Genomic DNA, 17,041 nt, shown 5'->3' with positions numbered 1-17,041 from the left:
GCTGTCTTTAGATTTCTGTTATATATCAGAATCTTTTTTAGAATGCATAGTCCAAGAGATTTCGTTATACATCATTTATGACTTAGACGGCCTGATACTTAATTGTATGCTAGTTCAGTTGGTGTCCGAAAATCGACTTGTTTCTGGACTAAAAATGATAAAAGTCCAAATTGTGATGACATTAAAACACACATTCAGTATGCCAAAGACATTACGAAGGACAAGCACATCATGGCATACAACGTATGTAGAAATCCCCTTGTCCTGACATAATCCCTTCAAGTCTGCTCTATTAGGCTTTCCAGCCGATTCGGGGAACACAGTCCTAACAATGCAGGCTTTTCTTGAGCCAATTCGACAGGAATGATTTCAAGACCAATCAAATGAAGACACGGAACAAAATTTGCATGGCGACTATTTATTGTTCATAATGGAGTTGGTACACTTTTCAAGAATCTAAGACCCCAGTTGCATAATGTGTGAAAAGTGAGGTGTTCACACAATTCTATGGTATAGGACTAAACATGTCCAATAGACTTGTAACAGAAAGCTAAATAAAAAGTTCAGAACAAGATTCAAAGAATCTTGCTGTAAAATGATGAAGCCACTAAAAAGACATTTTCGTTTTAAAAAAATATCTAAAAAATAGTTGCTGCATAAACCTACATTGTCTACGCAAAAAGGATGAAATTGACACTGATAAACATGGTCGTATAGTTTTTATACAATAGGATTACACCACACAAAATTGCACCACAAAACAACACACAATGAAATGGATATTGCACAATATAGATATTTATATCACGTGACCAGAGGTCATGTGATGTCATATAATTACAGGGACTACATAATCAGGTGACTAGTTTTCATATGGCAAATAAAAAGAGAGGGTTTAATTAACCGAGTCCCTGATAGTCACTTGGGTACGAATCTATGATGAAAATGACTGCTACGATGAGCTATATGAAACTGCTGATCCAAAACTACTTTCATTTTATTTTTTCCTTATTTATTAAATATTTGTTAAATCTTTATCATAATTTCAAAAATTTGCTCAAGATTTCAATATCAAAATTTAAAGAACAAGCAACCATTTTCATCAACACTGATGCACATGATATGCTATACTAGATACTATGTACAATGGTTACTAATTGACACCCAACATATTTAGTTAACACTTTCTAATACATTTGTAATTTGTTATAAATTCAGAATACTTTGTTCAACAAGCACATTTGATCTCTATTTCAAAAAAATAAAACTTTAATCTAGAAAAGGTTAACATAAATCAAATGTAAATGCAACATCAAATGAATCAAGTATTTTTCCCTTTTCTTTGTGGATTCAGCAAACCTTTTAAAATTGAATGATACAACCTTTGTACACATATGCAACAATATAAATGGGAGAAGAAAATTATGAATAAAGTAGCACTTAAAGAAAAAGATTCATGAAATTGCTGCTGTTTGGATGAAATGCTTTGTACATTATAGAAAACGAGGTAAAACTACAAAATGACCAGAGGTGTGTGAAAAATATATACACCCAATGCCTACATGATTCAAAGAAAAGATTACAGCACAGGACATTATGCTTGGAACATAATAATAAAGGGTTTTCTTGCGTATTGCCAACTTAGAATATCCTAAGCACTGCACTCACTGTATTTATATTAAAAGAATGAAGCGACTGTAAATAAATAGTGTGATTCCAATAAATAACCTACAGGACTGTTCTCAATGACTCAATGAAACAGAATAAATAATAAATACTGTAAACAAAAAAAAAAAAAAAAAGGAAAATGGCCGCATGGTATACTTTGTTACCATGTCAAAAAATTGGCATTCCTATGGCAAAATGGCAGTAAAATCCTATGAAAAGCATTAAAAAGGACTCAGTTAATCCCACAGAGATTTCTTTGACCTATGTAAAGAATTGTGGATTTCTGTGTAAAATAATGTGGATTTCATAAAATGCAAAGCAATTTTAAAAAGTAAATCATAAGAATGTAAATAGTAAATACGTGTAACAAGAACAATGGAACATCAGATCTTTTAGTTTGAGATTTGATAAACATCTGTGGATTTCTAATCCATTGTAAAAAGTTTGTTCCAAAAACAGACCAATGAGCAGCACAATATGGAATGTTACTCACAGAAAACCGAGGGAATGTTTGCAAGAAAAATTTCAACAAGCCAATATGTGGAATGTGTATATGCCTTATCAAGATGCGAGTTGATGAACCAAAATTAGGTAAAATGAGGTTTGATTCAGCACCTTCTAAATACTCATTTGGTGTCTGTTTTGCAAAAGGATTAGCTATGTTAGTAACTACTTTTAGTGACCAACCCCCCTTGAGAAAAAACACCCAATGAACTTTCATTGCCAAGTTCCACTTTTTGCCATTAAATGGACGCAAAAAGATCAATAATAAATAGTAACAAATAAATAAGAATCAACAAAATCAACTGACAAAATCATAATCAATAAATATTGCACAATCAATAGATTGGATTTGATATTGATCAATATAGGCACTCCTCTTGTACACTATCAAAAACAAAACTACTTTCAACAAGATGACTCACTTGATGATTTTGTATCTCCATATACAAACACAAAGCTGCAAACACTTATTCTCTTATACTGAGCAGGTTAAACTGGGGATTTTTTTGTCATTTCCTCAAATCATCAAATTGAGATTTTTCTGCATTTTTTTAGATGTTGAAAAAAAAATTTTGGGGATCCAAAAGTGAGCCAAAATTTTAGTTTTTTATACATGCAATTTTTGTAAGCAATACGACTAGAAAAATGAACATGGTTCACAGTTAGAAGGACATGTCATGGACATCACTCAAGTTAATAAAAATAAATACTTCTGTTTATCGCTGGTCCCTTATTTAACCATATCATTCCTAAACCCATTGTTTGTGTAAATGCAGACAACAACACAAAAAAGAAGGTAAAACTCACTAACCAAGAATCGGACGTGTGCAGTCAACACATGCCTAATGGGTACAATCTAACAATGTACGCTATGTTTAGTATAAAGCCATATAACTTACAACCAGAAGCGAAAACAAACGAAACATAGGGATAAATAATTACAATAATGCTAACCTTTAACGAGCATATGGAATTCTCACAACACATTATGAAGAAAAATCAAAGAAACTTGGAATGTTGTTCTTCTTACATCATAAAAAAGGGATTTCATTACATTAATCTATAAATAGCAATAAAAAAAATTGTCAGACAACATATGTAAATAAATGGATACAATAATTTCTCCTAAACTCTCAAGACCCTGACTAACCCCATTAATGGAATAATCCTGAAACAGGTATAGAGCACAGATCAGTCCATTCTGAACACACAGGGTTCTAGGGTGTACGTGTTAATGAGAATGGTTCGGTTTCAATGAGACAGTTTCACTGTATAATAATCATCATGCCATCTTCATCAGAACGAGAAATATGATCTCGTTTTCTGCGATGCTTCGTCATGTACAGGAGAGAGGGGTAGGAGCAATGTTTGCGGAGTTCAAATAAATTATTCTCGACTAGACAAGACGAAAGATCAAACCCTCAAAGAAATAAAGAATACATTTACAAACACCTTGAACAAAAACTCCCTTGTCTGGGTAAATGCAATGATACACAACTTTCTTCACATCTAAGAAAACAGTCTTGTTTTTACCCAGTCGGAAATGAAACATATAAATATATAAATATTCAATGACGCAATGTGATTTGGTATACTGATAAGAATGTTCTTCAGCTCGTTTTACTGACACTTTCACGGTTGTTATTGCCGTCATCATCCCGCCATTTATCCAGACTTCGCCGTCTTGCATTCATAAAGAAATTTGCCACAGTGGTGACTTCAAGTCCTAGCTGCTGTGCAATAGTTGCCTGCATTTCCTTTGAGGGCCTCTTTGTTTCTTTAAAAATTGCATGTAGTGTGCGTCTCTGAATATCAGTGAAAACTAAACGAGGTTTCTTAGGTGTTCTGCTTTCTTGCATTGGGAGTTCTTGTTCTTTCCGTTTACAAGCTGAAATCAGAAGAAAAGCATTGCAAAATTAGAAGTTCAAAGAAAAAGCAGCTGGCCATCATCATAAACTTCAGTCACAAAATATTCTACAAAACATTTTTTATACTTAATAAAAACGTGTCTCTGACCATAATGCATGCTATATAGTTACTACCTGTCTAGAACCACAACAATCAAGTTCACAGACTTAAGTTCTCCATGAAATATTCATGCTAAACATATTAAAAGCATCACAACAGAAAGCAAGTACAAGTACATGATACAGAAGGCCATTAACTGGTCTTAAGATATTTTTTTTCTCAGTTGTCAAGATTCTACATCATCAATTGTACAGTACTATGCCCTATAAAAGCTTTTTTTAAATAGAGTACCTAATTCTATTCCCTTTAAATCCTGCCCCCATCCCCATTTCCCCTGCTGACAAGGTTTACAGCCCAGTTTTCCCATTATTAGTCTAAGGGCGTCAGACATAAAGACTTGGTAGTCCGTGATAAAACAGCTGGATGTGCAGCATGCGTGGAAAAACTCCTTGCTTCTCAGGTTAATTATTTATGTTTTATACTTTTACCTTCATCAAATATTAAGGGCAATTTGGATAATAAGACAGGGAGCAGTATATCATCCTTCAGGATTAATCAAGTCTTAACTTATGGCTAAAAACTACATGCCCCTCCACTCGGCTGTAGCTGGGGTCCCCTGAGTTGAAGTCTGCAGATAACACCCCATCATTACACCAAATATATTGGTCCAGATAAGTGCAATTTCCGTTAACTGTTTAATATGGAGTCTATAGACATCATCCATAAATAGGGTCATAATTTTCGCAGTCTGATTTCTCCATGATGCTACTTGGTAATTTGTTTTCAGTTATCTAGGTTTTCCTCACTTTTCACTGCAGAAAATGCATGGAATCCCTATTTAGAAAGGTTTATTGGCATTATAATAAAAATTGTACCAGAAAGTGGTTCAAAAAAAGAGTTGTTACAAGTTGACCAAACTCTTGAAGGTAACTATTTGCGCATTTTTAGATGATAAGACCTGAGTTTTTTCAATTAACTCCAAATTTGAAATTTATGAGGGAGATGACTTGCTACGAGACAATAAAACAACATAAAGCTCAAACAAACCTTTATATAAAACTTATGTGGGGAAGTAAACTTAGCGGTGTTGACATGACCTATCTGTCCTATCAAATTTACAGAAGAAATTGGTGAGAAAAGCAGGAGTTTGTGTATTTACACTAGCTATCAGTACAAGCTATTCCTTCAGCTGGTGACAAAATAAGGCATGTCCACATTCTGCGCCCCTCTTAACCCCTGCTGGCATCTTTATGAAAAATGAAAATGACACAGGAACATGAGAGCTTAAACTTAGTAGGTAAATTGTCCACGACACTGTAATGAAAATCAGCTGCTGGGTTTACTTAGCAATCTTACAATATTCCCATCGCCAAGGGTAGCGCCTCGGCACTCAGAAACACAAGAATGGCAGGTAAATTTCACGATGTAATTCACACCTTTCTCAGGACAATCGAGAGCAATGCCAGTGCACCTGTCCAACGTTGCCGTCAAATGACCCTAACACTACATGTATCTATTATAGTTAATGGTGAGAAAATAATCTGGCATGGATTTGGAGATTTTAATTTGTTAGGATCGAGGAACATCAAAGAATTAACTCTTGATCTCATCACCCATCTATCTGTCTAAAATCATCCCGAATTTCTCTTTCACTTCGATTAAAAAGTCAAAAAGTAAGAGTTGGGTTAACTTTGAACTATCTTTTATCAACATTTTGTCAAGTCCAATTTTTTGGTCCAATTTGTGTGGGAATGCGCAAGCATTATTTCACTAAGGACTAGAATGGCAATAAACAATATCGTTATATATGCCTGGGAGAACCAGAAACCCCTATTTCTTTCCCATACAGGGCACTGAATGCATAGAATATCTGAGTTAATGAGGTAGAATTATATACACTCACAATAGCACTAATTTACCTGCCAGATCACAACAGCCTAGTTCAGTCTTCGCACCTATACCTACAGCTAAATACTCAACCTTAACGAGTTTATACTCTCAGGCCTAATGAAAACTCTCTCCTCTCTAATGAAAATTGTATGGTAGCATAAAAAAAAATAACTAGCAAAGGACAGACAGATGGATTAAGACACATTTCACTGACGCTGTGTAAGGCAGTAGCAAGGAAACCTTTTTTTTCAATTCAAATAATCTAGGTCTAAAAGAGAAAATGCAATTAATTCTAATGTGTTTAGTTCAAGGCTGACGTCACCTTTCATCACCAATTTAATATAAAAAATTAACCCCAGCCCACAGAGAAATTTTTTTGATGCTGCTGCAAAAATTCAAGTTCTGAAAGCTAGCTTTATTCAATTGAATGCAACTGTATGATAGGAGATTTCATTAGAAGATTGTACACTATCTAGCGTTTGAGCACTCTCAGGTAGATTATCATGACAAAACCCCGTTTCTGCTTATACCAAGCCGTCCTGCAAGACTTAACAAAGGCCGATGTGGGGAAAAAAAAGCACCTAGTTGCCTAGACAACCAATTAGCTGAAAACTATTCCAAGATTTGATATCTGTTCCGAGTGAATGAACTGTTGCAGGAGAGATAGGCCACCTCTTTCCATAAATCATACAAGGAGACTGACATGCACAATTAAATTACTTGGATCCCAAAGAAACAGCCAAGAATCTTAACCATTTAAGGACACGTTTTTAAAATAGCATCTTTCAAAACTGTTTTAAACAGACGAATCACATTTTTGCAGAAGGGGCTTCATTAGAAAACTAATGTTTTATATTTGTTCCATAATGATATACACAGCTCTAGAAATATGAACAAGCTTAAGATGATGGAACAGTAGAGCCAAAAGGTTGAGGTTCCATGGGAATCTGACAGCTGAAAATGCAATCAGAACCAAGATTTCAACAGTCTCATGTTTATTGTTCCGCAACAAATTCTATTTACACTTCAGTATTTTTATGGATTTTATAGATTTGTTTTGAAATATTCTCGTGCAACAGAATACTTGAGTTCTATAAATGGGACTGGGAATCAATAAACTATTAAACTCAAATTTATCTAGCAGAGATAGTCCTAATAGTCCACAGAAGCGCCTAGCTGGAATGCAAACACCAAGTGTAGGCCTAAGCTGAGGTGCCATTGTGTTCTACATTTGTGGTCCTATCACAAGAGACCGGGGACTGGCAGCTGTGTTAAGCATTGACGTCAAAGCTGCTTTTGAAAGGCAATCAAGAGCGAGGTGTACTTATCAGCATCCTTAGATTTCCTAAGACATGCAGCAAGAAGTAGCTGTATTGGTATTACAGTATTTAAATCGCTTTGCTATAGTACTGGGTACCCAATTCCAAACCCCCTTACTTGTGCTATTATTCATTTATTAGCTATGGCCAGTTTTCAATGGTTTATAACAATTTTCATCATTTATTCAAGAGGAGGCAAAAAAGTTTCACTTTTGTCTGACGATAGAACCTCTATCTATTTAATATTTGAAATATAAATATTTGAAAACACTTTACTTGGAGTATTTAAAGATATCTTATCCAAAGCGTCACTTGTGAGATAAGAAAGACAAATAAAGAAGAAATACTTCCAAACTTCCGCATTTAAATTTTTTGTCAGTCTCTCTTAAAATGTCAGATATGACTTTGTACCCCAATAAGAAGAACCATATCAAAATAATTTTTTTTAACTACACAGAGAAAATGAATTCCACTTATACATCTAAAATGAAAGTTAAGCACTATTTGTAAATACACGAATTTGATCCAAACTATCAGAGATATTCCTACCTAGCATAAAAACAAAGGTTAGCGAGATTGACAGTGGGTAGCACTGGATAAGTGACCTGACAGTATGTTTGAGTTGTCGATGACTTACAAGAGCCTCCTCGCGTACCCTCACGGTCTCACCATCAGACCCCCTAGCAAAGAGCTACCGACCAAGGGAACAACCAAGTCACCCTGGAGAGGCTTCACTGTCAACAGCCAAACTGTCAGTTCTGAACAGTTCGCTGCAAGCCCACAACACTCAATGTGGATGTCAAGTGGATGCCTCGCACACGAACTGAAGGAAAGGCACAGTTGCTCATTGTAAAAATAGACGGCTTGTTTTGGTTGTTGTTTTGCAGTGGAATGCCAGATATTGTCAAGCATGGGGACCAAATTTGTCAGTTTTACCCTCGTAATGTTATCTGGCGCAGTGCAAACATGGCTACCCCCAGTAAAAGAGAAGACGGCTTTCATATCAGTGTATGCAAAATCTGGACAAATATTTAGAGTTTTTAAAGGAAACTTAACTACACAGAAAAAAGAACATCTTTTACGGAAAATTACAGTTGTGCTCAATTGTGTTTAAAAAACAAATTCATTGTTTGATTAAAAAAGAAATAACTTGGGTAAACACAAACATATTCTACCTGTCTGTGGAACACTTTGCAAATCGCTTTTAGACCAAGTGGGAACAGAAGGTTTAAAAAAATTGTTAAAAGAAAATCTTACAATTAAAACATTGTCCTTAGCAGAGCAGCACCTGAAATTTTCTGGACTTTTTTCAATTCACATTTAAATAAAAGTAGGCTTACAAAGACTGTACAGCTTTTTAATTTCTTTGATTTGAATCGTTTGAGGACCCCCCTCCCTTTTAGTAGTATTTTTAGCGAACAATTTGATATTGTACTTGTAGAATGCCAGACTTCACTTTGCACCAAACTACAGCCATGCGTAGAATACAAACCTTTCCAACTGAAACAAGTCTAGGTCAGAATCAGCGTCTGTAAGGGGATATTCTGAAAGGTAAACACACCTCATAGCAAAAGAAATCAACAGTCTACTCAACAAACTAAAGCACACACTAGGCTTCTCAACATGTCAACATTCTATACAGCACTTCACAAATCAAAAAGATAATTCTTATCAAATTTAATTTGAAAATTTTATTTTAACACAAAAAATTAAGTTTGAAATATTAAAGCTTCAGAATATGATAATTCTAAATACGTGAAATTGATTAGAATAGAAAATTATTTGCACAACAATGTTGACAATTTTGAAAAGTCTTTTGTATAAAGAAAGCAAAAAAAGAAAAAAATGAAAAAAATATCACCAAAATCCAACATAAAAAAATGCATTTGGCAAATTTGTATATATAGCATGCATTTTGTTGGTTCAGAGACAGGTTTTTTCTTCTCTAAAGTGAGAATCAAAATGGATGAACATAATAAGTAAAAAAAAACCACCGCCCATCATCGAAATCACCGGATCAAGCGTTCGCCATTTAGTACATAAAGATGGAAATTAACATAACCATTTAAAGACATGCCATTCATTTGTCAATGATTTATAATTTATTTTTGAAACTTAGATTATCCAAAATATAAAAAAATAACAAGTTAAATAAAAGTTCTGCTTTACTTATATGCAAATGGCCACCAAAAATGCAGGCTATAGTTTTTTTTGTTAAATCCCAACCACTGAAAATTTCATTGGAATTGAAGCATGCTTTTTGCTCTTTTTATTTTGGTTGCTTTTTTGTGGGGTATCATTAATAAAAAGACTTTCCAGAATATGTCAATCATTCTTACTTGATGAAGAGTTTGAGAGACAACATTATACGAATATATATGAAACAGAACAAGAGTCTCGAGGACCTCGATGGTGGTACAGTGAACACGTAACAACACGATTGGCCTACCTATTGTGTTGGGGTGACCAAAGCCTGAGGGTGGGGACCCATCTTCTTTTTTAATGTTGGCTTCATTGAATGATTTTCCTATGGAAAGAATGGTAAAAATTGGTACCTTATCGTAACTAATACAATTGCCTTTTTTTCCTCCTTTATTTTCCAGATTTGTTAAGTAACAAAGTCCCAAAAACAAACAGGAAATTTTTGGTGGACTTGTGACAAGATAATTTTTGGTCACTTTCTGAAAAACGCATGCTCATATATAGGTAAATAAATTAAACACAAAATACATATGGCATTGTGAAAACATCTGAGGCAATAAACAAGATACAGCCACAGTAGTGGGAAATGTGGAAGTCTTTTATAGACAGAGAGTCTATGACAATACATAAACCACACAAATAAAACAGTCTGGGGCTAGGAACATGAACACAGTATTGGAGGCAAACACCTCGATGTTAGATTAACAATGCAATAGTATTTGCAAAATCACATCAACATATATAAACAAATGACAATTTGGCTCCTACTCACATATAAAAAAAACTTGTTGTCAACTAATAAAAAATATTAATATGATATTATAATTTTATTTCTTGTGCTTTAACTGCTAAAATGTGAACTGAGGCTCATAAAACTTTGTACAACCTACTCTCACTTGTGTTACAACATTAATTAGTTTTTAATCCTATATGGCTACAGTAGTAAAATAATTACTAGGGTAGAGTTCCATGGGTTGATTAGTAACACATGCATGGATACCTGCTTTAATACCCCCAAGGGTATTATTTGCAACAAAAGATTAAAAGATGTGCTTCTCTCTTAGGCTCTAATAGGGGAAAGCAGACATTCTTTTATACCGTACTAGAGCACAAAAACACATTTTTCTTTTTAATTTAATTCTGCTGTTTTTAAAAGGAACAAAAAAGATTCAGATCTTCTGCCTGGAAACAGAAGAATAATTCCATGTTTATACCATACTATCTTCAAACATGGAACTCATAGAAGGAGTGTGAAAGCAGCTTAGTTGTCATGGCAACAAGATGCTGTAGAATAATGGAGTGGTTGGATATTCCTCCTGCTGATCAAATAGCCAGCATTTTTTTTTCTTTGTTTAGACAATACTCTTGATCAAAATAAACTTATTCAAATTAAGAAACCAGGCTGTTTTTTTTGGTTTTAATTCAGGAATACCGAGCTACGAATATCTGTTCTTTTTCGAAAAAAAGGAAAAAAGGAAGAGATTGGCAACTGTGCCATGTTTAGCATCCTAAACTGCAAAAAAATGATGGTTCATTCAAATCTGATGACTCATTTTACGTAAACATGAATCCAACTTCTACAATATGAATTTTTTTTTTAAAGCAATAGCCACACACCAACAACCCTTGCAACACGTGGCTGATTGAAATCACAGTGCCTGCCAACTCAGGTATGAAATGAGGGGATATTTACCCCCCTTTTTTTATTTCATTTTTTTTTACCTGGTCATTAGAATAGACAGGCAATTGCAGGCAGACTCGTGTGGCTTAGATAAAACCGTGATAATATGAGACTGGGAAGCTGGAGCCTGTCATTTCTCTCCGCCATCCTTTGTCTTTCCTGCTACAGAAGGACACTTGAAATGACTGTCATCTCTCACTTTCCACAAGATGATTAAAAGACTAACACTTTCAACAACGACCAGAGTCAAGGGAATGAAGTTGATAAATTAAAAGGGGGAAAAAATTGCATTTGCCCAGAAACTTGTAAAATTAAAACATGCTTTCATTAGTTCAACATATTGCAAAATTATTGAATTCAAAGTATCATATTACATGTGAAACAATATTTCATCCAATTTTCTAAATAAAAATGCATTAAAAAGGGTTTTTAATTTACTTTTTTTTTCAAATATAGTTCTAAGCAAAACAGCAGTGCACGTGCTGATCTTTGCAAACAGCAAGTAATACTTAAGAAAACACAGGCTGACCTGCCTCTATCATAGAATAAAGGGGCTTTTACTGTAAAAAGGTTCCTGAGAGACCTCCTCTTTGCGTCTATCTACTCTGATGTTAACTGCGCTCCCTTGAGACCCTCCGACAATGCCATGCAGCTATGGCTGCTGCTTTAATAGGCAAAATTACCCTAAACACTGGTATCTGTCAATCATTCTAAATTCATCTTGGTCTTGTAGTTGTATAAATGTTCGTAATTGGAAGTCAAGAAATGTGGCCTCTGGAGCTGGAAAGTCATCATAAATTTTACTCGCTGCCTGTAGTGCTACTGTGTAGATTCACATTTCCTTCAGAAGCCAGGCTGTGACATTTCCTTTTTTAGGGCAGGTTAAAAGTCTATATTATTTACGCAATTCTGCAAATCTATCCCCTAAATTCCCCTATGAAATTCATCTACAAACTTGACCATGTGGAATTGGAAATCCCTTACAAAAATAGAATATCAATGTTTCTTGTGTGAAAAAGCTCCATTTTGCTTTTGAACTCTTTTAGCAGAATTCGAACCCCCCACTGAACTTGGCTTTATCAAAGTAGACAAAGACCATTTCTACCAATCCCTGTTGTTTTAAGTTGGGCTTGTCATCTTTATTCCAATCAAATATGAATATCTCATCATGCAAACTGAAAGCAAACAAACCTCCTGGATGCTAATTGCAGAGTCTGAGGCAGGCGAACCAAAACACGAGCAAACAATTCTGTTCAAACACACGGGAATGAACAATGCGGCTACAGTTGGAGTAGTTCCCAGCTTCCCGCACCAAAATACAAGAGAAATGGCGGAAACCCTCTAATTTGTACGTTTACCAACACTTACATGGCATCAGACGCAATGTTTGCTGAAGCTGGCACTATACTCAATCTACTTAAAAAATGCCAAAGAGAGCGGGGAAATATCTTGCATAAACTTTCAAATATAACAAAATTTGAGGTCTAGTTTAACTGAACAGTATAATTGGTCAGAGAGTTGGAGAAAAATCTATACAAGAGAATTTTGGAATTCATTCAAAGTTCTATGTACAATTATTTTGATCAAAAGGAACATCTTTTAAAAAACCATGGGATAATGACTCTTAATAATGATTCAATTACATATATGTAGAACCAACCCCAATAACTATATTGTTGTATCTTTTCATAGTAATCACATTATCAACAGAATGTCTACAAGATGTACTTAAATTATGTTTCCCTATTTTTTCTCTCTAAATTCCCAATTGCCATCTATTCTGAACCGACAAAAACAATTTGAAATCCAATATCTTCAAAAGCCTTAGAAAACAACCAGAGGTATAATAGTCTCTCCAGCCCAGCAAACAAGCAGTAATTTGTGTTATTCATAATACTACCATTGGTACAGGGAAATTCCATTTAGGGCTAGGGCCTGTAGTCCTCTGTGCAGTAGCTTCAAGTCCTAGAGACTTGTTAGGATAAAGTGTGTGGTTTCTTTGAATAACTGTATTGAGATTTCATGTCGACATGGAGGGGTCCCCTAGGACAACACAGCCAAATGAAAAGATGGTATTCAATGGCAGGTCTTTCTGCTTAGCAGAGGGAAAGATTCACAAGCCAGCGGAAGAGTTTGAACTGTTCTGAAAGTACTCATAAAAACTGAAGCATCATCAAACTAAATCACTCCTACATCACAAATTATCCTGGTATAAAAATATTCTGCATCATGACTACCTATCTTGTTAGCAAATGTTACACTGTAGATATTCAGTTCTTTTGGATGTTACAAAACAAGAGATTTCTTTAATATAGACTAGATGAAAAGCAATTACGCTAGATATGTTAATGCAAGTACCAAAAGCAAGAGACAGAATACCTTCCACTGTGACTGAAGGCACCAGCTGGCATATACAATGTTGTATGCTGAATAATTGAAGGCTATCACAACCCCTTGCTCACCAAAGGATCAAATTAACAACACGATAAGCACTGTAACAGTAACATAATGTTCTCTTACAATGACCCAAAATTAGAACATTCTGTGTACCGAAACAACTTCATTGCCTAACGTTTTTAATTCGAGACTAACAACAAGGCATATATATAAATGTGTACCGTACATGAATTAAATGCCATGAATTATAAAGAGATGAAAAGAATTCCACGGATGATTCTCTCTTCCTACCTTTCTACACATGGCACATTAAATATTAAAGCACACAAAGGCCTATCAGCGTAATGTCTGTTGGCTCTTCATATACAATGTCAAAATTCAGGTAAACCATTTCAGCATTGAAATACTTTGTATGTTTTGTAAAGTGCTTTGACAACATCCTTTTCTCTGTATTCTACCTATGGTCAATGTTTCTAATAAAAAAAGCCACATAAAGTTTAAGAATAACTGGCACAGGTTTCTGTCGTAAAACACACTTTGAAATGTTAATCACACCTTGTGACCCTGGCAAACTTCAATGGTAGATTTAGATAGCATGATTGAAAACTAAAACTATTCAGTAAATATCAAAGTGGAGTATATGCTTCCTTTTATAATGTGCCTCCCCACCAGGTAAAAACCTTACAGGGGAAGATTACCGAGAGCTCAAACTTCTCTGTTATCACCGACGAAAGAGAGGGAAAGTTATTATTCAAAATATTTAATAAAAAATGAAATAAAATTTGTAAAACTTTGTCCCTTTTCAAATGTATTATTACTGCAAAGGCATGGAGGTTATCATCTTTGATTAAAACATTCTTATTTGACGGGATTCAAACTGTGAAACAAAAAAATCAAATGAAATGCTACAAAATTCTAAGCTGGTATTGTTGTCTCCAAGCCGATTTCTTCTCCTTCATGATCAACAAAATGCACAAGAGATGGAATCCCTGTGATAAAGCCAGCTCTTCCCTTGTTGCTTAGCTGCAGCATGAAGTCACATAAAAGGGAGCATTTTACACAGCAGAAATGAAAACTAATAAACAAAATTTCATTATCAAAGGAGAAGAATTAATTGCGTTGTATGACATACACAGAATGTTATCAGCATTACATGGACTATTTTTACATTTCACCGGTGGCATGCTTCTCTCTAGCGTAAACTCCATTTTAATTTTAGCATCAGCATCTACAATATACCTCTGTACTGTTGCTCTACATCTTGAATTTCAAAAATAAGTCTGGTATATATATGTTGTACAAATCTGCTTATTTCTGAGAGTCTAGTCTAAAGTGTTAACATGCAGTTCTTTCTTTTTATATCATGCCAGTGGTAGTTAGTAGAAGGGGAAATAATCCATGCCAGACCCAAAGGGAGAGCAATCAGGGTAGCTTTCTTAAGATTAGTAAAAGCTAGTGTTTCAAGTACAGTTCCATTTCTGCATAATATATATAGGTTTGTATGATGTCTTGTATAGGTTTTCAGTTTGTATACATAATACATTAGTAGTTGTTCAGCCCAAGATTGTCATGGCAATTAGTAGATACAATCCCATTCCTAGAAGGTGAAAATAAAATACCTGAATATAAACCCACCAATCGCTACCCTCGATAAAAGACACAGGTGGAATGGAAATCTTGTTCAAAGATTTCAAACTGAAAAAGACAGCAATAAGATAAGGATGTGCAGAGAGTAAAAAAAGGTTTTCTTTTGGTATAAAAAGCAATTGAAATGAACTTTACATATTGTTCTTCCGGTCACTGAAATTTGACTGTACTTCAATATTACTGGCTTTTGGTTTTTATTGTGGTATGCCCTTGTGCGTGTTATTTGTTGAAACATGTATGTCATTTGAAGTTTTTACCCCTACATTCAGCAATGCCTTTGTAACAGGTGTGCCATTGTGGAATGAGTGGCAGATGGTCTATGAAAAACAATGTTGCCCAAAAATATTTGCATTCTTCACCTCTTCTGTCACATTATTAACAACCCTCTCACAATTTTTTTTTTCCATTTGTAAAAATTATAGTTTTATACCTTTCCATACACCAGAATTAATTTTTAAAAAAATACAATTACTTTAACGTTTGAAGCGAAAAACAAAACAAAAACCCAGGACATAACCATAACCCATTAACTTCTCCAAAAAATAAACACTCATTTCCCCTCCCCCTTTTTAGACACAAAAATTTTTAATATATAAAGATAAAAATACATTGCTAGTTAAATGTGTGCTTATTCATAATGTCTAAATATCCATTGTCTGACAGAGACTCTGTAGTGACAAGGTCCACAGGTAGATGTTGTGTAGATAATTACATTGCAAGAACACCTGACTTCCCGAGTTATTAGAACTGCCACTACATGGTGTAATTTGGTCTAAATGTGACAACACCCGGGCAGATGGGGCATTTCTAATAATGCTTCACAAATCTAGCAAATGTATTATCATGGTTTTAGTATTATTCCCTAGAGGCACAATTCAAGGGGAAATTAAATAATCAGATTGTATGACAAAATATTGTTCCGAGTCACCTTTTAATATCTTTTTTTTCAAAAGGCACAAGGAGATGATCAGGAGTTCATAAATATTCAAATTTTACAATGGATTTGAAGTTAGTTCATTTAAATGTCAGAATATTCAATTAGAGAAATTAATTGCTTGGACTATTCTAAATAATTCATAATGCCCCTGGGCTGGCCTCTTGTGGCTTTGACAGTAGTCACACTTACAATCCACATGTCTTTGTTTACCCAAAGCCAAATGTCAACATTCATGAACTTTCCTTTGTTTCCCCCATTGAGCCCAGTGGTCCCATCTAACACCTCCCCGAGTTGCTGGAGATGAAATACTACCCAGAGAAATATTTTGCCTGTTCTCTTGAGGCACTGTGTGTAATAAATGCTTCAGTTATGACAGGGTACCTGCTTTTTTCATAATGTGCAAGTGCAAATGAAGTAAAGATAAGACTCCCGTATAATTGACACATTAAATAAAATTCCGAATTGGAAGCATCCTGTCGATGCGAGAGAACTGAATAGCCGTAAGATTACCATTCCAGAGGTTCTGAGGAACCTTAGTCCCCGACAAACAAAGATCGTATTGGCCGACCATATGGTGTTGTACACCTGACAAGCCATAGTCCACCCAGACTCAAATAAACCCCCTTGTTTGTTTCTTTATCTCAAACATGATTACACTTGGATTTAGTGAGATGAAATAAAAATGTCGAATTGAAACTGTGGGGTCATTTTTTTTCCTTTCTCTACCCTTCTCTTTTGTTATTCATTGTCTATATATTTTTTTTTTTTGCATAGGTTGAACAAGTCTACAATTGGGCTGTAACTGTTTAAACAAGAAAAATATATACC

At 34.8% G+C, this 17,041-nt stretch overlaps 1 protein-coding gene across 5 annotated transcripts in view; it reads right to left on the bottom strand.

Moving 5' to 3' along the window:
* Positions 1 to 402: 402 nt before the first annotated feature.
* Positions 403 to 17,041, bottom strand: part of LOC128173331 (one cut domain family member 2-like) — a 19,285-nt gene continuing 2,646 nt past the window's right edge. Inside the window, exons 2-4 of one of the 5 annotated variants that reach the window (XM_052839041.1) lie at positions 9,799 to 9,876; positions 8,842 to 8,893; positions 3,922 to 4,060 (exon numbers count right to left, since the gene is read on the bottom strand). In XM_052839041.1, coding sequence (XP_052695001.1) covers positions 4,054 to 4,060; positions 8,842 to 8,893; positions 9,799 to 9,876 — 137 coding nt within the window. In that variant the 3' untranslated portion in view covers positions 3,922 to 4,053. Of the gene's footprint in view, positions 4,061 to 8,841; positions 8,894 to 9,798; positions 9,877 to 17,041 lie in introns of all 5 variants that reach the window. The other 4 variants (XR_008242489.1, XM_052839031.1, XM_052839042.1 and 1 more) reach the window with 4 other exon arrangements.

This window comes from Crassostrea angulata, chromosome 1 (genome assembly GCF_025612915.1).
Source record: "Crassostrea angulata isolate pt1a10 chromosome 1, ASM2561291v2, whole genome shotgun sequence".
NCBI classification, from domain to species: Eukaryota; Metazoa; Mollusca; class Bivalvia; order Ostreida; family Ostreidae; genus Magallana; species Magallana angulata.
The sequence above is the reverse complement of the archived record's forward strand: the minus strand, read 5'-3'. Positions and strand labels throughout refer to the sequence as shown.